This window comes from Miniopterus natalensis, chromosome 17, assembly GCF_054644295.1.
Source record: "Miniopterus natalensis isolate mMinNat1 chromosome 17, mMinNat1.hap1, whole genome shotgun sequence".
In the NCBI taxonomy this organism is placed as follows: domain Eukaryota; kingdom Metazoa; phylum Chordata; class Mammalia; order Chiroptera; family Miniopteridae; genus Miniopterus; species Miniopterus natalensis.
Window position 1 is genome coordinate 2,341,314 of NC_142097.1, and position 20,522 is coordinate 2,361,835.

Sequence of the window (20,522 nt, forward strand, 5' to 3'; positions counted from 1 at the left end):
CTGGGAATCTAACCTGTGACCTTTCTGTGCACAGGATGACACTCAACCAACTGAGCCATAGGGGCCAGAGCGACTGCAGCTAATTTAGAGTACCATCTGGTGCCCAAAAGAGGGCACCCCAACATACACTGGCTATTTCAGGGGATTGTCCTAGGGTCCTACCCACACACTCAGTGTAGCCAGCCTTCGAACAGGTCCCAGAGCGTCACAGAGGTGACAAGAGTGAAGTCCAGTGTGTGGCCCCTTGGGGGTTGTGTGCTGGGAGAGGAATGGGGATCCCTGTAAGGAAGGTTCAGGGGAGCCACGTGGGGGAGGGGAAATCTCAGCAGAGACCTGGAGGGTAAGAGTGGGCCAGACGGAGGGGGGAAGAGGCATCCCGGGCTGGGGGCGCCTCTGGGCCCTGCCAGCTGCGGTGGGTGGAGAAGCTGCGAGGAGGCTGGGGGGGGGCAGCGCGGGGGCCTGGAGGAGGGCGGGGGAGCGGGGAGGCGGCCTGGAGGGAAGCCTAGACCAGCGTCAGCCGCTGCAGACTGTGAAGCAGGAAGGGGCGCACTTTTTACACTTTTACTTATTTTTACTTTCCAGTCAGATTCACCTGCGGTTGCAAGAAATCATACAGAGAGCCCGGCCGGGCGTGGCTCAGCGGGTGAGCGTCGACCTGGGATCCCGGCGATCGGGGTTCGATTCCCCGTCAGGGCACATTCCGGGGTTGTGGGCTCGATCAGTGACTCTCTCATCATTGATGTTTCTATTTCTCTCTCCCTCTCCCTTCCTCTCTCTGAAATCAATAAAAACATATTTAAAAAAAAAGAAATCATACAGAGAGATCCCATGTATCTTGTGCCCAGTTTTCCCCAATGGTAACGTCTTGTGAAATTCTAGTTCAGCACGCAGCCAGGTCGTGCACATCAGGAGGACAAGGGAGAGCCCTGGCTCCCCGGGCCCTCCGGCGGCCTTTCGAGAGCCACAGCCCCCTTTCCAGAGCCACAGCCCCCTTTCCAGAGCCGCAGCCCCCCTTCCACCACCTCCCTAGCCCTGCCTCCCAGCAGCCACCAGCCCTCCGTTTTTATGATTTGGTCGCTTCAGGGATGTCCTGTGTGTAGACTCATCCAACACCCCACCTTTTGGGCCGGCTTTTTCATTCACCCTAATTCTCTGACCATTGCCCCGCGGCCTTGGCGCACCCGAGCTCATTCCTTGTTATCGGCGAGTGGTGCCCTGCGGCATTCGTGTGCCACCTGTCTAGTCATTCACCTATTGAAGGACACCTGGGTTGTTTCCAGTTGGGGTTGTTATGAATAAAGCTGCTATGAACATCTGTGTACGGTGAATGGAATTCTTTATTCCTCTGGGATAAATACCCAGGAGAGCAGTTGCTGGATTGGACGGTAGCTGCATGTTTAGTTTGTTTTTTTATCCTCAGCTGAGAGTATTTTTTCCATTGCTTTAGAGAAAGAGAGAGAAAGAGAGAGAGAAACACTGATGTGAGAGACACATCGATGGGTTGCCTCCCCCATGCGCCTCAACCCGGGCAGGGGATCGAGCCTGGAACCGAGGCTTGTTCGGAATGGAACCCGGGACCCTTCAGTCCACTGGCTGACGCTCTAACCACTGAGCATGCTTAGTTTTTTAAGAGACTGCAAACTGCTTCCCAGAGTTGAATCATTTTACATTGTTACCATCAATGCGCGAGCAATCCAGTTTCTCCACATCCTTGCCAGCACTGGATATTGTCATTTTTTAATTATTCTGATAGATATATATCTCAGGATCTTAGTTTGAATTTCCCGAGTGGCTAATAATGTTGAAGATCTTTTCATGTGCTTTCTTGCCATCTGCATATTCCTTTCAGTGAGCTGTCTGTTCCCGTTTTTCACCCGTGTTGGAATTGGATGGTTTGCTTCCCACTGCCAAGGTTTGAGGGAACTTGGGATGTTCCAGAGAGTCATTTTTGTGAGATTTGTAGCTTGCAAATGCTTTCTCCCACTCTGTGACTAGTCTTTCATCTTCTTTACAGGGGTGGCCTTTCACAGAGCGAGTATTTTACACTTGATTGTCTAATTTATCAATTTCCCCTTTTATGGATTGTGCTTTTGGTGTCATGTCTAACAACTTTTTGCCTAGTTCTATATTCCAAAGATTTTCTTATTTTTTTTCCTAAAAGTTTTATAATTTTACATTTGGGTTGGTGATCCATTTTGAGTTAAGTTTTGTATAAGACGTGAGGCTTAAGTTAAAGTTATTGTTAAAGTTATTATTATTATTTTTGCCTATAGATATCCAATTGCTCCAGCATCATTTGTGGAAAAGGCTGTCTTTCCTGCACTGAATTATTTTTATACCTTTGTCAAAAGTCACTTGGTAGCCCTAGCTGGTGTGGTTCAGTTGGTTGGAGCATCATCCATACACCAAAAGGTGGTAGGTTCGATTCCCAGTCAGGGCATATGCCTAGGCTTCGGGTTTGATCCCTGGTTGGGGTGCGTGTAGGAAGCAACCAATCAATGTTTCTCTCTCTCCCTCTCTCTCTCTCTCTCTCCTCCTCCCCTCTCTCTAAAAACAATCAGTTGGGTACATTTGTGTGGGTCTATTGCTGGGTTCTCTATTCTGTTCCATTGATCTATGTGTCTACTCCTCCACCAATACCACACAGTCTTGATTACTGTAGTTATATCATGTCTTGAAATTGGATAAACTAACTTACCTCACTTTATTTTTATTTTTCAAAATTGTTTTCACTATTCTAGTCCCTCTGCCTTTCCATGTAAATTTTAGGATAATCTTGTAGTTTGTACAAAAGTATCTTACTGGGATTTTGATAGAAATTACATTAAATCTGCATATCAATTTGGGGAGAATTAATGAACATCTTTACTATCTTGAATCTTCATGATTCAATTCATGAACATGGTATGTCTCTCCATTTATTTAGATCTTTGATTTCTTTTATCGGAGTTGTGTAGTTTTCAGCATACAAATCCTGCATGTGGCTTGTTAGATTACAAATAATTACAAAATAACAAAATACAAAACAAATACCCAAAAAAGTAAGCATAGTTTTAGTGTTGTAAATACTCAAATATTGTAAAAGTATTGTATTTTTAATGTCAGTGTACATGTGTTTGTCGCTAGTATATAGAAATAGAATTGATTTTTGCATGTGCTGCTTGTATCCACTGACCTTGCCAAACTTACTTGTTCCTTCTAGGAGTTTTTAGGGTTTTTCTGTAGGTCCCTTGGGATTTTCTACATTGACAATCATGTCATTTGCAAAAAGAGACAGGTTTATTTCATCCTTTCCTGTATGCCTTTTATTTCCTTTTCTTGCCTTATTGCACTGGTTAGAACTTTCAGTACTCTGTTGAGTAAGAGTAGTGAGAGTAGACACCCTTGCCTAGCTCCCAGGGAGCACTCAGTCTTTCACCCTTATGTGTACTGTCAGCTGTAGGCATTTTGCAAATGCTTTATCAAGTGGAGGAAGCTTCCCTGTATGTCTATTCTTCTAAGAGATTTTGTTTTTTAAATCATTGATGGGTATTGAATTTTTAAAAATACATTTTCTGCTCCAACTGATATGATTATGTGATTTTTTAAAAAGTCTGTTCATAGGGTGGATTGTATTGATTGATTTTCAAACACTGGACCAATTTTTCATCCTTGGACTATTAAGTCTAATTTATCTTCTCTCTACCTTTCAGTCTTTCCTCATTTTATATCCACTTTGTCATGGTGTACAATTCTTTTGTTTATTTTGCTGGATTCTATTTGCTGATATTTTGTTAAGGATTTTTGTATCTACTCGAGAGCCATATTGGTTTGGGTGTTTATTTTTAGAACTGTCTTTTGTTTTGCTATAAGGCAGTGTTAGGTTCCTAGATAAAGTGGGAGGTACTGTACAGAATTCATGGTGACTCTTCTTTAAAGGTCTGGTAGATTCTCCAGGGAAGCCATGTGATCCTGGAGATGTCTTTTCCCTGGAAAATACTGTGCCACTTTGTCCCGGCTGCCACGGTTGTCGAAGAGAAATTTGCTGTCATTCCAAATGTTTACGCCTGTAGATAAAGTGATGTTTTTCTCTGGCTGCTTTAAATCCATTATCTTTAGTTTTCAGAAGTTTAGTGATGATGTGTCTTGCTTTGAATTGCTTTGGGTTCACTTGTTTGGGGTTTGCTCATCTTTAACCTGTAGGTTTATGTCTCTTGTCACATTTGGGGCATTTCCAGCCATTCTTTCTTTGAGGACTCTCCCTGCCCATCCCTCCTTAGCCTCTCCTGGACTCCAGTGACATTGGTAGACCTTTGTTATAGTTCCACAGTCCCTGAGTCTCTAGTCTTTTTTTTTTTGTCATCTTTTTTCTTTCTGTTGTCAGATTGGGTATTTCTACTGTTTTATGATCCAATTTGCTGATTTTTTTCTCTGTACCCCCACTCTGCTGTTGAGCCCTTCCACTAAACATTTTATTTCAATTACAGTATTTTTCAGTTCTAAATTTTCCATCTGCTTGTTCTGCACAACTCTTATTGTTTTGCTGAGACTTTCTATGTTTTCATTTGTTTCAAGTGTGCTCGTAATTGCTTACTGGGGCATTTTCCACGGCTGCTCTAAACTCTTTGTCAGGCGGTTCTCCTGTCTCTCGTCTCTCTGTTGGCATCGACTCATTGTGTTTTTTCCTCAGGGTGAGATCTTCCAGGTTCCTAGTATTAGGAGTGATTTTTCAAATGAAATCTGGACTGTTTTAAATTACATTTTGAGACACTGATTCTATTTAAACTTGTCTTAGCTGGCTCCCCCTGACACCCTCTGGCAGGGGCAGGGGTCCTGCCTCAGTGTGCCAGGTGGAGGTGGAGGTCCAGGTTCCTCATCTGCCCTGCTGACATCCCAGGGGTCAGACTGTGACTGCTGGGCGGGGTCAGAGTTTTGGCTCCCAGGCGACCTCCACTAACACTTTGGGGTTGGGGATACAGTTTGTTACTGGCTGTGAGGAAAGTCAGGGCTCCCTGCTTGGCCTTCTCTGATACCACTTGGGTGAGGGGACGTCTGGGCTCCCACCTGGAAGTCTGCTGGCGTAGGTGGGGCGTCTGGCTGCAGGAGAGTGTTTATTGTCTAGGAGTTTTCTGTCTTGCCAGATTTCCCCTTTCCTGGCTTCTTGGCTCAAGAGGGCAGGGTTTCAGGGGGGGCATTTTTGTCTGTGCCCATTGGCATCTCCAGGTTGCCTGCTCCGCATTCCTGGGTCTAGGACAGTGAGGCCAAAAAAACCCAGGGTGTGCACCTCTTTGTCTTTGCACTGATGTCCCCAGCCCATGAGCCATCTCTCCACCTTTCAGTGTTTCTCTATTTTACATCTAATGTCTGAGGCTTTTAGTCAGACTTTGCACAGTAACAGGAAAAAGCACATCGACCCATTATCCTGCAGGGGGAAGTCCCTTCGACGTGTTTTCCACACAGCGAAGTGGACTCAGCATCACAGGTGGGCACATCTGGTGCCAACACCCAGGTGGAGCATTTCTAGCACCCAGCAGGCACCCCTGTCCTGGCTGGCCCATTTTGATGGGCACTCTTTAAAAACTGGGCTGGCTGCCGTGGAGGGTGGATTGGTGAGAAGCGGAAGGAAGGAGCCTCAGGTTCCAGGTGGGCCCTGCTGGTCCGGCGGGGTGGCCTGAACCATGTGCACGCTCCCAGGCCTGCTCCGGCCTCTCCTCCTTCCTTGCTGGCACTTGAGCATCAGTTGGGATGGAGCAGCCTGGGCCATCTGATCTGGGTGGGGACCTCCTGCTCTCCCTGCCACCAGACACATTGTCAGAAAGCAGAAGCAAACTCCCACCTTTGGACACCTCCTTCCTGACCCCTGGGGTCAGCTGTTAGCATCCTCTCTCCTAAGCTGGCTTCACAGGGCCCCGCATTCATCTCATCAGCAAGCGTGCTGCAGTGCGGATGCAAGGGCCTGCCTGCTGTGGCCCCGTCGCTCTGCCCAGCCCCCGGGTATGGGGCTGGAGGGGGAAGCAATTGGCCAGAGGTTTGAGAGAGGCAGGAGAAACACTGTGTGTGTGTGACAGAGGGAGAGAGAGAGGGAGAGAGAGAAGAGGGAAGGAGACGAGATGCAAGATAGGCTTGGCTGGGAGTCACCTGGGTACCCTCAGTTTCATCATCTGTAAGATGGAGCCGATATTTCCACCTTTGGAGGCATTCAGGGAGAGCTGGAGATTCTGTTGTATAAAGGACTCAGCGTATTTTAGGAGCCCAGTGCATATGTGTGGTCATTACTGTCAATGTCATAAATTAGAGGCATTTTCTTTGTTGGGCATCTGTTTTCATGCACTCCCTAGGGTCCTGCTTCTGGAGGAATCTCTTGGCTTCTATTTGACACAGAAGAGGGGGTGAAGCCTTGCAGAGGGAGGCTGAGAGCCAAGGCAAGGGGCTGGGGGATGTGGGCACAGTAAGCTGAGTGACGCAGGCTCGCCTCTGCCTCCAAGGCTGATTAACAGCCAGCGTTTATCGAGCACCAGTCGCCTGCCAGCCCCCCTGCAATAACCCTGCACAGTAGTTATCATCTTAGTTTAATTCTGGGGAAACTGAGCTCGAGTGAGGGGAGTGACTCAGCCCAGGGGGCTGCCCAGTGACCCCCACAGCTGTGCCCGTCTGGTCCACACTGAAGGACCGTCCAGGCCAGCGGGCAGTGGAGAGCCTTACGCAGAGGTCTGGACTGACTGCAGCAGGCCCCACTGGGTTCAGTTTGGCTGCCTGCCTGTGTCCAGCCGTGATCTCTGCCTCTCACTTCATACAGGTCTGGGGGGCCAGGGTCCAGCTGGGCAGAATCTGTAGTGAGGAGTTTGTTGCTCAGGAGCCAGCTGGCCCATCTCTCAGCTTCCTGGCTGGCAGCCTGGATGCTCCAGACCCAGGGGACAGCATGGGAGTCGGAAAGAGGGTGGTACAAGCGGGGGAGGGGTCTGCAGCCAAGTCTAGATTCTGATTTGGGGGGAAGATGAAGCATGAGGGTGGGTTGGTGCCAGCAGCCAAGGACCCCACAGCCAGTGTGAACCTCCAGAAAGGCGCCCGTGGGGTCCTCCAGCTTCCCCAGTGTCCCCTCCTTCTCCCTCTCCTGCCGTCCCCCACATTGTTCAGTATATTCTGCTTAACCTGCCTCCGTAGCCCACCTTCCTGTCCCCCCGTATTTCAATTGTGGCTTCTCTATTTTTTTCATTACATTCAGCAAATGGCTGTTGGGCCACCGCAGGCCCCACCGTTTTAGCTGTAGAAGCTTCAATGTAAGGAATTGGTATGGCCCAGTGTGGCTCAAGGGTTGGAGCGTTGTTCCGCACACAGAGAGGTTGCAGGTTTGATCCCCAGTCAGGGCACATACTTAGGTTGCAGGTTCAAGCCCCAATTGGGGCGCATATGGGAGGCAACCAATAGCTGTTCTCTCTCTCTCTCTTCCCCTTCCTCACTCTCTAAAATCAATAAGCACATCCTCAGGTAAGGATAAAGGAAAATCCACCAAAACCGGTGTGATGCCCGGCCAGTGTGGCCCAGTGGTTGAGCGTCTACCCATGAACCTGGAGGTCACGGTTCAATTCCCAGTTGGGGCGCGTGCCGGGTTGTGGGCTCCATCCCCAGTGGGGGCGTGCAGGAGGCAGCTGATCAATGACTCTCTCTCATCGTTGATGTTTCTCTCTCCCTTCCCCTCTCGGAAATCAATAAAAACATATTTAAAAAAAACAAAAACAAAAGAACTGGTGTGAGCTTTGGGGAAGTCATTTAAGCTCTCCAAGTCTCAGTTTCCTCACCTGTAAAATGTGTGTATGCTAATTCCCATCTCCGGGTGTTGTGAGGGTTAACAAGAGGTGGCTCCAGTCTCCAGGTGACTCTGCCCCTCCTCCCACGCCCACAGACTGGTCCCTAGCTTCCTCCCCTTGGACTTACTGGACCAACTGCCAGAGCGAGGCTCCAAGTATGCTACTGAAAATTCTACTCTTCTGGTTTCCCCTGTGTTTCTAGTTTTCTTAGCCTGAATGCAGGTCTTTCTGGCCCCTGCCAGCGCCTCTGAGCTCCTCTCTTCACCTTCTCCGCGTTCCCGTGCTAGGTGTCCACTGGGCCTATTCTGGGCCGAGTCGTGTTCCATCAAAGTCCATATGTTGAAGTCCTACCCCCAGCATCTCACAATGTGACTGTACTTGGAGACAAAGCCTGTAAATAGGTAATTAAAATGAAATAAGGTCTTGTGGGTGTACCCTAATCCAGTGACTGGTGTCCCTTGAGAAGAAGAGATTAGGACACAGTCACAGAGGGGAGACGATGGGAAAAGACACAGGGAAAAGACAGTCATCTACAAGCCAAGAGAGGGCCTCAGAGCAAATGAACCCTGCTAGACTCCAAAAAGGTGAGAAAGTGAATTTCTGTCGCTTAAGCCATCCAGTGTGCGACTGTCACAGGCCAGCTACCGAGGGCTCACCTCCAGACCTCAGACTTTCATGGCCAAACGAAGTCTTTGTTGTTTAAAGCATCCGTTGTAAACTTTAAAAATGTGCCTTGGCTTCTATAGGCTTCTTTAGCATTACTTCCTTTATTAATATGCCAGAAACCTCTCAAACTGCTAGCAGTGGGCCTTCGCAATCTTTGCTTGGACCTCTCTGCCCTGCCCGCAGCACCGGTCGTCGCTCTCACAGCCCACTGGAGGTGCTGCTCCTCGTGGGGCCTTCCCTGCCCACCAACAGCATGGCCGGGGCCTCAGAGACAGCCTCGGAGGCCGGCGGCTTTGCCGAAGGAGCCGTGGCTGGCACAGGGGCCACACACGTGCTGTATGTGACTCTAGTCGGGAAAGGACTCGGTCTAAGGGGCAGGCCTCGAGGTGCCCAGCGATCAGCAGCAATGCTGCCCAAGTAACCCTGAGTCTACAATGTCTAGTTATTTAATAATCAACTATTAATTTATAACTGGACATTTAGGATGCTTTAAATCTTCCCCTTTAATTAAAAAAAGCTTCTGTTTTTGCCAACATGGCCGATGGATAACTTCAAAACTGGAGAGCAAACGAGGATGGGGAGCAGGCTGCGACCGTCCCCCACACTCGCAGCCAACACTGGCGAGCACAGCGCCGCAGGGCACCGCGCCAGCCAGGGCTCCTTCAGCCCCCGCACTCGGGGGGAGTGGTCAGAACAGGGCCATGTGGCAAAGTGCTGGAGTCCTTCCAGACGTCTGTCACCAGAGGCCCGGGTGGAGGGCTGGTTCAGTAGGCGAAGGCGCTAGTGAGAAGTGGCTATCCAACCGCAAGGCGCCCCCATCCCCTCTACTTGGGTAAAGTCATGATTCAGGGACACAACTCCGATCACATGCCTGCTACTTAAAATTACTTATGGTTCCCAGTGTCATGCAAGTCAAGTCTAAGCTCAGCACGCGGCCTCCGTGGCCCCCGCCCTGCCTCTGCTCTGCCCACCCCAGGCCCCACCCCACACTGGCCTCTGCACATGCCGTTCCCTGTGCCTGGAATGCCTCTCTCCTTCCCCAGCACCTTTCATAAGGGGCTCCCAAGTCTGTCTGAGGGGCTTACCCTGGGTCCCATAGGTCCCTGAACTTCTGTGACTGCACCGACCATGCTGAGGGGCAGCTGCCTTTGAGCTCCTGGGGGCAGGGACTCCCTCTGTCACTTGTGGTCCCTGCATCCAGTTCCATGCTCAGTACATGGGAGGCATTTCTTAAACACGAGGACCAACGATGAGGAGAGACCGGATGGGGCAGGGTCCTGCAGGAAGTCTGAGCCAGCCTGGACCTGGGTGAGGCTCGTGAGGGCATCCCAGGCGGGGCAAATGGCAGGGGCAAAGGTGTGGAGTGGGTATGTCCTCCACACAGGCACGCAGTGGGGTGTGGTGGAGAGGCGACAGTCCTGAGGGCCAGGGCGCCGGACTCCTCCTCTGGCGCTGGCGCCAGGTCTTCTCAGCTCTCCGAGCCAATTTCCCTGTCTGAAAAATGGAGCTAATAGTCGCTGTGTTGTGAGAATCAACCGAGGCAGCTCATATGACAATGCGCTGCGAACCCTAAATTGCTAAGCAAAGATTGGTTAATGTTTTCTTTTGAAAATTATTTCAGGAAGCCTGGGATTGAATTGATGTTGCGGGCCTTTGGAAGGGACACTGAGGAGCTCAGACTTTCCTCCGGCTGCCGATGGGAAGCCTTTGGAAGCTGGCCCGCAGGGGAGGGGGTGGAGTCAGGCTTCAGGGTCAGGGTTGGGAGCAGCCACACGGGACCTGGCTCTCTAGCGTCTGGACAACTTCTGCCCAGTGCAGAGTTCAGGGACTGTCCTCAGCGCCCCTCTGCCAAGTGCCTCCCACCAGCTCTGAACACAGAGGTCAAAAGTAGACACCACTTGGAACTATCGCCATTGGTGGGATGGGGGCCTTGCGGCCTCATTCGTGGGCACCTGACTGAGCCGACGGCAGTCTCTCCGACTCCTCAGGGCTTTGGGCATCTGTGCTGCAGCTGGGATGGCCTTTCAGCCCTCGGCCGGACTCAGGACTGGGCCATCTGCGATGAATGAGAAGGGGCAGAGGGCCTGGGAGGGACTCTGCGGGAAGTGAAAACCTTGCAGGAATTCCAGACCTCGCGTGGCCGTATCTTGATCTTTACTCAAAATTAAAAGATGCCAGCTAAGTGTGGAAGCTGCTGGGAGAGTTGGCACCTCCCTCCAATTCTGTTGTCTCTGTTTCAGCTTTTCCCCCCTTCACCCAAAGAGGCCTGACTTCTCAGGCCCAGCAGCACACGGGCCCCGGAACAGATGCACCGTGGCCAGGGCCAGGGCAAGAGCGAGGATGGTCAGTGGGCCTGCAGGGCATGGGGACACATCCTGCTCCCCTCAGGGGCGAGGGCAGGGAGGCAGCTACGCTGGCCTGCGCACCAGGGCCCCCTCCCCAGCTCACCACACCTGACAGCACCCAGAGGCCATTAGCTCGGCAGGACAGTGGCCTTCTTCCTGAGGCCTGCAGGAGAGCACTGTGGGAAGGTCTGCGAGATGATGTGGCCCTGCAGGCCTGGCCCTGCTCCCCTTGCCTCCCTGGCTTCACAAGCTGGACTCCAGCTGGGCTCTTTCCTTCTACCTCTGGGCCCACGCAGGTGCTGGTGTTTCTGCTAGAAGTTCTGTCTTCTCACCCCCACACCTTTGCTGACCAACTCGAGCTCGTTTCTCAGAATTGGCTGGGGCGTTGTTTTGTGGAGGACACCTTCCCAGGGCTCCAGCGCCGGGCGAGGTGCCTTTGCCCGGTCCTTCTACCTTGCCTCTCACTCGCCCGCAGACAGCTTTCGCTCGGAACTTGTCTGGTGACCTTATGTCTTCCTCACTGGGCTGGAGGAACCCTGAGCACTCACCAGTCTACTCCCAGGGCCAGCAATGCCTGGCGTACGCTGCTTAACAGAAAGTTGTAATATGGCCCTGGCCGGGTGGCTCAGCGGGTTGCGCGTTGTCCCGTGATCCGGAGGGTCTCGGATTCGAGTCCAGGTCAGGGCACATACCTAGGTTTCGGGTTTGGTCCCCAGTTGGGGTGCACACAGGATGCAACTGATCAGCGTTTCTCTGTCACATCGATGTTTCTCTCTCTCTCCCTCCCTCCCTTTCTCCCTCTCTAAAAATCAATAAAAAACTTGTAACATGGGTGGATAAGTATAAACATAGATAATTAGATGGGCAGACAGTGGATAGTGACAGATGAAAAGATGGCTGGGTGGGTGAATTCCTCACTCACCTGGCAGACATCGGGGACACCTTGGCTGGAGTCTGCACACAGCACATCCCGCCCAATGACCAAGTCTCTGGGCTCCTGGGAACACCTGCTTACCTGCCTTAGAGACTTCACAGGCTCGTTGATCTAAGAGTGGCGCTTGGGTCTCTGGAGAGACTGTGGAGAAAGAAGGTGTGGGAGAGAAAGGGGGAGCAAGAGTGAGTCTTGCCTTGGCCATAGCCAGAGAACCATTTGCATGTGGGGAGAGGTACTGTAGAGGGGTGTGGGCTGGTGAGATAACCTGGAGGCTCGGGCTAGGGGCTGGGAGTGGCCTGAGGAGAAGAAGCTGAGAACAGTGCTATTGGGTTCAGGGCAGTGATGGGAGGAGGGATGTCACCTCAGCCCCCGGGTCCAAAGCCTGGACTTGTTTCCTTCACTTTTTCCCAGCCACTCACCTTGTAGGAAGTGCCCTTGGGCAACTGGGTGGAGACCAGGGGCAGACAGACAGCTAGTTCTGGGAGAAGGGCACTGGGCTGGAGAGTGCCCTCAGGGCCCCTGCTGACCACGAGGGAGGGTGTGACGACACTCCACGTGGCCTGCACCTTGTTGGCAGAGCCGGGGGTGTCCAGGTGTTTCCCAGGAGCACAGGGAAGGGAGGACATCCAGATGGCAGGACCAGAAGGGGAGAGATCCAGTGCCACCAGCACCCACTGTGCCAGGCTTCTGGTGAGGGCCAGCCTGCCCCTGCCCTCTGGAAGTTCCTAGGTGGGGAACAAAAAGAGAGGAACAAAAAGCTCCAACAGAAGGGAACCAGGGGTCTCACTGAGCCCCCCTCTTACACATCAGGAGACTGAGGCCGGCTTGCCCGAGGTCACACAGAGGGCTGGCTGGGGTCAGAACCATCCCAAACTCAGTTGCCTGATTCTACATAGAGCAGCTGGGCCAAGTTTTCTTCCCTGCTCCGAGGCAGGTGACTGAGAATGGCAAGACCACAAACTCTTTTCCAGGCTTGTTATCACCTTGACATGATTTCTGCCACCCAAGAAAACTATGGAATGTAGTGGGAGCCTGGTGTGGGAGCCTGACTGCCTGGGGTTGGATTCAGCTCTGCCATTAATAGCTGCGTGACCTTGGACAAGTGATTTAACCTCTCTAGCCTCAGTTTCCTCATCTGGAATATAGTACCTCCCTGATAGGCTGTGTTGATGAGGGTGAGTTCATGGATACGCTTGGAGCAGAACCTGTGAGGAGTGTGTGATGTGTTTGCATATGAGAGTGAGTGTGAGCTTGTGTAAATCCACCAGCGTGAGGGCCTCAGTGCACAAGCAGTGAGTTTGTGTCTGAGAGTGCTAATGAGCCAGCATATGAGTGTGTGTGGCTGTAGAGTTGAGAGTCTAAGTACACATGTGTGTAAAGCTGCACACACATGCGTGTGTACAGAGACAAGAGAGAGTGGTGAAGGTGTGTGTGCACCCGGTGTGGGGAAGTGGCAGTATTTTCACATGTAGGTGTGTGAGTTTACATGAACCCAGTCACTGGGTGAGTGAGTGTGTGTGCCTGTACCAGCGCTCACAGAAGCCTCCCCAGGCAGCGTCCCGTCCGAGAGACTGTATTTTTGGTTCCGAAGCTGTTTTTTCCAAAAGTGACTTTACCCCTTCGCCTCCTTCCAGCCCAGAAGCTGAAGCCGGAGCTCAGGAGGTCAGCGCCTGAGCTAGGCCACCAGGAGCCTGGTCCTACAGCCAGGGAGGAGCCCGATGCCTGTCGGTGATCGAATGCACAAATGGGTGAAATAGTGAGTGAGACTTTCTCCAGGACCCGAAATTCACTCCCCTCCTGCCCTGGCCCCTCCCTGTCGATTCCCTTCTCTGAAGTCACCTCTCAGCCCCCAGCTGCGCCCAGCAGCCTGTCTACCTTGCAGGGCTGGGCCTGGCTCGGGGTGGCCTTTCCTGTCCCTGAGGGTCCCTGGGGTGGGTCCGGCCTGCGCGGAGTCCTCACCCTGCGAGGAGCTTCTTTTCCTTCCCCGACAGCGTGGTCCCCCGGGCAGGGCTTGCCCGCTAGGCTCAGGGACGTGGATTGGGCCAGGCCCTTGGCCCTTGGGAGGTCTCCCTGCACGTCGGAGTGAACCATCGAAACAAGCTGCCACAGCCCACACAGAACTGAAATTTTTTACCATGAATTTTTAAAGGAGGATTGAATTTGATAAGAACCAATTACTTATTATTGCGTATAAACACTTACCAGCCATTTTCTGTTTTGGTCACCCAGACATTCCAGAACCTAGTTCAGTGCTCAACCCTTAGTAGATGCTCAGTGAATACCTGTTGACTCAGTGGCACTCAGGATTTGAATCTGACTTCACAGAAGACAATGCCAGCTGTGTTCGTCAGGTGACATCATGTGAGGGCAGCAGACACTGAGTTAGGCAGGCATTACTTTTGATTTTGAAGTTTCTTTTTTGCAGTTTGGAGGCTCTCATTTTCTCATCGGGTTTCAATCATCCTCAGAGACTAGAAGCACTCATAGGCCTGTGGAGGCTGGTGGATCTAACGGGGCCGTGCATGCCTGACCCCCACAGCTGGTCTCCCAGGAGGGGCCTCTGCCAGCGAAGGAGCAGGGCCAGGCCTTTCTCCGGAGCACCAGCTCTCGGCATGGTGTTTCCTCCCCTCCCCTCTGCCAGCGGGCTCCCATGTGCCTGTCACAGTGAGGCCTGGCATGGGGGTTCTGCTCTGTAGCCTGGCCTCCCGCCCACCTCCAGCCCTGCCCTTCTAACCTGTTGTCCATGCAGCAGCCAGAGTGACCAGGGCTGGCTTCTTGGGTGCTTTCCCGCTGCAGCCACTCAGGGCCGGTCTGCAGGGGGCCTGAGCCTGGGAGGCGATGTCCTGTAGTCGCCATCTGGAAATCACTCATCATGTGAGCTTTGAGTTTGTATTTTGTAAGCGAAGTCTGATGGGAAAATGGAGCATGCCCCCTCCCCCTCCCCGCCCTTATCTTTTTCCGTCTCCATGGTGACTCACCACTTTGCTCGCCTGCATCCCAGCCTCTGCCAGGGATTTTGAGCCTGGCTCTGTCCCTCCCTCCTCCAGAGCCCTGGTTCCTGCAGTCCTGTCTCCTCCCCCTGGGGTGAGCCCAGAGGCAGCCTCCTTTCCCGACTGTCACATCTATTTTTCATCTCTGGCGAGCTGGCTCCTCTGGGGAGACCATCCCCCACACCGTCCACCTGCCACAGGCCAGCAGGTCTCACGGGTCTCGCAGGCCTCCGCCCGGGACTTCTGGACCCGCTCCCCACTCGCAGCCTCCCATGCTGAGATCCGCCTTGTCAGTCATTTCCTTCTGTCACCGGTTTGGCAAACAGGCAAGTCTTCTAAGATTTGGGGAAAAGAATGGTGGTGGGAAGGGGCTCCCTGGGGATGGGGTGGGTGTGCAGAGGGGAACTGAGATGCTTCTAAACCCAGGATGAAGGCGGGAATCTGGATTCTTTTCTAAATAATGTCTTTTTGTTGTTACTCCCTGCCCCCCTCCCCCAATTTTCTCTCCAAGGAGAGAAAACAGAGCTTCATGGGAAACAGCAGCAACAGTTGGTAAGCGGCAGGGCCTGCTGGTAGGATTGGCGCAGTGGGTCTGGTAGGTCCACTGGTCTAGGAACTCCGGCCTGAGCTGTCCCAGGGAGGGAGCTCAAGGCTGGATCTGCCAGGATCTGGAGAAGGGGCCCACGTGGGGACAGGGGAGATCAGGTGGTTGCTGCAGGGAGGCCCATTCTAGCTCAAGAGTGGGAGAGTGGAATCTTCTAGAACCAGAGCCGTCTGCCCCACTACCAGGGGGCTCCCACCCTCTCCTACAGTCTCAGCTCTGGGTGTGTTTAAGCTGCTGTAGGAGGTTGCAAAAGGGATCATTCCTTAGGTGATCCAGCCCAGTCAGTAACTCCTTGAGGGAGCCCTGGCAGCAGGCGGCCCTGGGTGAGGATTTTCATGAGCATTTGTGCCAGGTGCTGGGCAGGGTGCATGCGCTGCGCCTGGCACCCACCATCTCATCAGATCACTCCAAAGGCCCCACGAGGTGGGCACTGCTCACCTCTCCTCCTGGACAATTAGGAAACTGGCCCGGATGCGGAAGACACTTGCCCCCAGTTGTACTTGGCATGGCAAAGCCAAGGTTTCATCCATTCCAGGCTGTCTCCCCAGATGGCTTTCCCCACTGTTCTGCTGAGCCCCCTCTGGAGTCCCCCGGTTCTGTGGTGCAGTCAGAGGAGCGGGCAGAGCTGGCTTCTCTGGCCACAGCCTGCCCCCTAAGTTCCTGGCCTGTACACCCTTGCACCCCACATGCTACTCTCAAATGACCTGTTCTGCCCCCAGGTCCCACCCACCATTCCCCAAGTTGGAGCTGGGCCTGGGGTCCCGGCCCGCGGCGCCTCGGGAGCTTCCCGCCTGCTCCACCGGCCTAGAGAGGCGGCGCGAGCACGGCCCCCTGGACGGCAGCCGGGACTCCTGCGCTCGGGGCCTCGGCGCCCACCGCCCGTGCTGCCCCGAGGGCCGCAGGACAGGCAAGCGGAAGGGCCTCCGGAGTCTGGAGGAGAAGATGAAGCTCCTGCTGCAGAGGCCACCGCGCTCTGTCCCGCAGGTCTGGGGACCAGGCCTCCTGGAGGGGGGGCCACTGGGAGACCCGGGTCCAATCCCAGAGGGGTGTGTAGCTTTGGTCCTATCTAGGATGTCAGGGCGAGAAATGGAGTTCAGGGTTGGACACACTCCAAACTTGGGGTCCTACTCCCATAATCTGGGTGCTAAAGGATCCCTCTTTCTCCCGGCCCAGGAGACCTGCGCTGTGAGGCCGGAGCCCCTGCTGCTGGTGCGAATCAGTGCCTCCGGAGGCCTCATCCCAAGGATGGGGGCCATCAACTGCTGCCTGAAGCACCCCCTGGCCAGGGACACCCCCGTCTGCCTCCTTGCTGTGCTGGGGGAGCAGCACCCAGGGAAGACCTCCCTCCTCAACTGCTTGCTCCAGGGGCTGCCGGGCCAGGTGAGGGCAGGCTTGGGTGAGGGGCTGCGGCCGGGCTGGGGAACCCCGCACGGCTTTGGGAGGGGAATGGGGGTCAGATGCATCCACTGATGTTCTCCCCTGCCTTGCAGGAGTCCAGCGAATGCTGGCTGAGAGGAGGGGGCTCCCTGCAGGGCTTCAGATGGGGTGCCGAGAGCCTCACCAGGGGCATATGGATGTGGAGCCACCCCTTCCTGCTGGGGAAGGAGGGGAGGAAGGTGAGGGGGAGAAAAGGCAGAGGAAGGCAAGGTTGGGTCAGGGAGGGGACAGGTAGAAAGACTGCACAGGGCCCAGCCGGGTGTGGCTCAGCGGTTGAGCATTGACCTAGGATCCAGGCGATCGGGGTTCGATTCCCGGTCAGGGCATATGCTCATGTTGTGGGCTGCAGCAGATCAATGACTCTCTCATCATTGATGTTTCTATCTACCTCTCTCTCTCTTTTCCTCTCTCTGAAATCAATAAAGATATTTAAAAAAAAAAAAAAAAAGACTGCACAGGGATGGGCAAGGTGGGGAGAATGGAGAAGGAACACTTTGGGGCAAGGACAGGAAGACGCAGCGGCCAGAGGCACTGAGGCAGCCTTGACCCCTCGGTTTGTCCCTGCTGCTGCACAGGTGGCTGTGTTTCTGGTGGACACAGGGGATGCCATGAGCCCTGAACTGAGCAGAGAAACAAGGACCAAGCTCTGTGCCCTCATCACGATGCTGAGCTCCTACCAGGTGAGGGCGCTGTGATCTGGTGCCCTGCTCCAGCTCCGCTTCCTGCAAATCTGGGGCATCTCAGCGGAGTCTGGCCCTCAGAGTGCAGGGGGCAGTCACTCTGTCTCGAAGGCTTTTGTGCTCAGGGTCTCTGCAGATTCTGGGGGTGCCCCTGCAAGGGAAGGATGCCCCCAGTTAGTGAAGGTGGGAACATCGTTCATTCTAAAGGTGGGTTGAAGGTCCCTGGGGGGCAGTTGAAATTCTGCAGGATCACTCCCCTGCCTGCTTCCGTCCGTCACAGCCAGCCCCTCTGCAGGCTGTGGAAACCCCTGGGCTGGGTTTTCCAAGGTCCCAAGACCAACTGGGATCTTCCCAGTATCTCTTTGCCTTCGCAGACACTTCCATTTACTCTCCTTGTTCCAGATCCTCAGCACCTCCCAGGAGCTGAAGGACACAGACCTAGAATATCTGGAGGTGAGGGGACATCTGGTGGTAGGGTGCCACCCCATCCCTGCCCTGATCATAGGGCTAGAGGGCTGGACCAACCAGAATCAGATGCCTTCCAGTCCTGGCCTAGATTCCATGACTGGAGCTGGGTTGGTGGGTTTGAGGCAGAGAATGAAGCACGAGACACCTGGCTGGAGGGAGGCTGGACAGGCCTGGAGCTGAGAGCCGGGGGCGTGGGCCACGCATGGGCCCCGCGCGGAGGGGAGGCATAGACCCTGGAGTGGCCCAGGTGTGACCCTCATTGTCCCTCCTGTAGATGTTTGTCCACGTGGCTGAGGTGATGGGCAGGCATTATGGGATGGTGCCGATCCAGGTGAGATACCCATTTCTGGACTCAACACTCAGACCCAGACACACTCTGGCTGCTGGTGTCAGGACCTCTTCTCTTCCAGCACCTGGATCTCTTAGTTCATGACTCATTCCAGCCCAACAAGGCAGGGCAGGGGCATGTGGGTGATGCCATCCAGGTGAGTGTGCAAGGGAGGAGATGGAGGGGCGGGGGGACAGGTAGAGGACAGGATCCTGTAGGTAAGCTAGGAATGGGCTGGACCCCTAGCTCAGAGATCTCCTTCATCTCTCAGAAATCTGGCAAATACCCCAGGGTTCAGGAGCTGCTACAAGGGAGGCAAGCACGCTATTACCTCCTGCCTGCTCTGAGGAGACGACAGGCCAGCAGAGACCACGGGAGCCCGGGCGGTAAGTGTCCCCAGCAGCGGAGGCCTCCCCAGCTTGCCCTCCTCTGAGTCGTCGGATCCGTCTCACCCTGGCCAGCGCCTCCCCGCCTCTGACCCCCTCCCTCCTCCCCAAGTCTGGTCCTGCTCAGCCGTCTCCTCAGCATGAGAAATCTCTTCTCAGACACAGATGATCTCTGCCACCTGCAAGCCTACGTTGCCGATGTACTGAGTGCTGCCCCCCAGCATGCCAAGAGCCGTTGCCAAGGGCACTGGAGTGAGGGGCGCCCAGCGGCCAGGGGGGACGGACGCCTGCTCACAGGGCAGCAGTTAGCTCAGGAAATCAAGGTGTGAAAACTTCCCACAGACCCAGGACAGCCCGCTGGCCCCTGCCCCCCCTGATCCCTCCGGTGGTGTTTCCGCAGAATCTCTCGGGCTGGATGGGGAGGACAGGGCCCAGCTTTGCGTCTCCGGATGAGGTACAGAGCTCCCCGGGAGGACCAGGGGGCTGGGAGGGAGGTGAGCTGGTGCACCCTGGGACCCGGGGAGAAAGGAGGGAGGCAGCCTGGGTTTTCCTATGGACAGATGGCTGCCCAGCTGCACGACCTGAAGGTGGTGGAAGCTGCCAAGAAGGAGTTTAAGGAGTATGTGCGACAGCAGGTGAGTCCCCCAGGTCTGCATGGGGGCCGGGCACCCGGCCAGGTGGGGCCCACAGTGGGAGAGGGCTCTCGAGTCTCCTGGTCAGGGCACCCTCTTTCTCCTCCCGCACAGGACGTGGCCACCAAGCGCATATTCTCTGCTCTGCGGGTCCTGCCAGACACGATGCGGAACCTCCTCTCTGCCCAGAAAGATGCCACCCTGGCTCGCCATGGAGCGGCCTTGCTGTGCCAGGGGAGAGAGCAGATCTTGGAGGCTCTGGAGGCCGAGCTGCAGGCTGAGGCCAAGGCCTTCATGGACACCTACACCATGCGCTTCTGCGGCCACCTGGCGGCCATGGGGGGCGCCGTGGGGGCCGGGCTCATGGGCCTGGCGGGGGGCGTGGTGGGCGCAGGCGTGGCCGCAGCAGCGCTGGCTGCAGAGGCTGGGATGGTAGCCGCTGGAGCTGCGGTGGGGGCCACAGGTGCTGCTGTGGTCGGGGGTGGCGTGGGTGCTGGCTTGGCTGCCACCATGGGCTGCATGGAGAAGGAGGATGGGAGGGTGCGGGAAGGGGACCGAGAGCCCCTGCTCCAGGAAGAGTGACAGCCCCAGGGGGCAGTAAAAGGAGGGAGAGATGCAAGGTGGGAGGGAAAGAAGTGTTCCAGGGACCCCCATGTAACACTGCCCTGGCTGAATGCCCAGCGGCTGGCTGGCTGGCTGGGCTGAGGATCCAGGTGGCCCCAGGCACCTGGGGAGGGTTCCCCGGGCCAGGAGGCAGTGTTGGGGTGGTAAATAGAACATAGGGCCTGTTTTTGGTTGCAGACAATTGCTAACTTGCTATTGACCCAAATAAACTTGACCACAGTGTCTTCGCCCACTTATGAGGCTCCACCCTCCCTGCCCTGGTTTATTTCCCCCACGTTAGGAACACCGAGCCATCCGAAGTCTCCCCAGGTGGCCATCCTTCCACAGGTGGGAGCAGCCGCAGGTTGAGTGGCCTTGGTGTTCAGGGTTGGGGAGCACTAATGAGGGGCAGGGGAAGAGAGAGAAGGGGGGCCACTGGACAAAACCAAAGCCTCTGAATGTGGTGGGCAGTGGCCTGAGCCATGGAGTGGAGACACTTGTCCCTGGGACTCCTCCCAAAGCTGCCCCAGCTGGACAAAGGTGGTGTCCCTCCTCCTGGAGCCCCAGGGAATTTGCATTGGGCCTTGAACGGGGTCTCATGGCTGTGCCCTTTGCTGCACCTGGCCAGATGCAGAGTGCCTGTGGAATGCCACTCCAGCGATGGC

General features: G+C 54.6%; 1 protein-coding gene and 1 long non-coding RNA gene across 2 annotated transcripts; one reads left to right on the plus strand and one right to left on the minus strand.

Moving 5' to 3' along the window:
- Positions 1–9,095: 9,095 nt before the first annotated feature.
- LOC107524518 (uncharacterized) lies at positions 9,096–11,569 on the minus strand. The gene is made up of 3 exons (XR_001601979.2): positions 11,344–11,569; positions 9,536–9,944; positions 9,096–9,209 (listed from the first exon to the last, which is right to left on the minus strand). It is a non-coding gene; the product is annotated as an uncharacterized LOC107524518 (long non-coding RNA).
- Positions 11,570–12,957: 1,388 nt separating this feature from the next.
- On the plus strand, positions 12,958–19,836 carry RNF112 (ring finger protein 112). Its single transcript, XM_016196456.2, has 15 exons — positions 12,958–14,603; positions 14,777–15,045; positions 15,231–15,271; positions 16,043–16,307; positions 16,497–16,703; positions 16,814–16,939; positions 17,336–17,440; positions 17,843–17,893; positions 18,183–18,239; positions 18,319–18,393; positions 18,508–18,622; positions 18,782–18,945; positions 19,023–19,076; positions 19,183–19,257; positions 19,369–19,836. The coding sequence occupies exons 2-15, from the start codon at positions 14,992–14,994 to the stop codon at positions 19,834–19,836; spliced, it is 1,857 nt and encodes a 618-aa protein (XP_016051942.2). The 5' UTR covers positions 12,958–14,603; positions 14,777–14,991.
- The last annotated feature ends 686 nt before the right edge of the window (positions 19,837–20,522 follow it).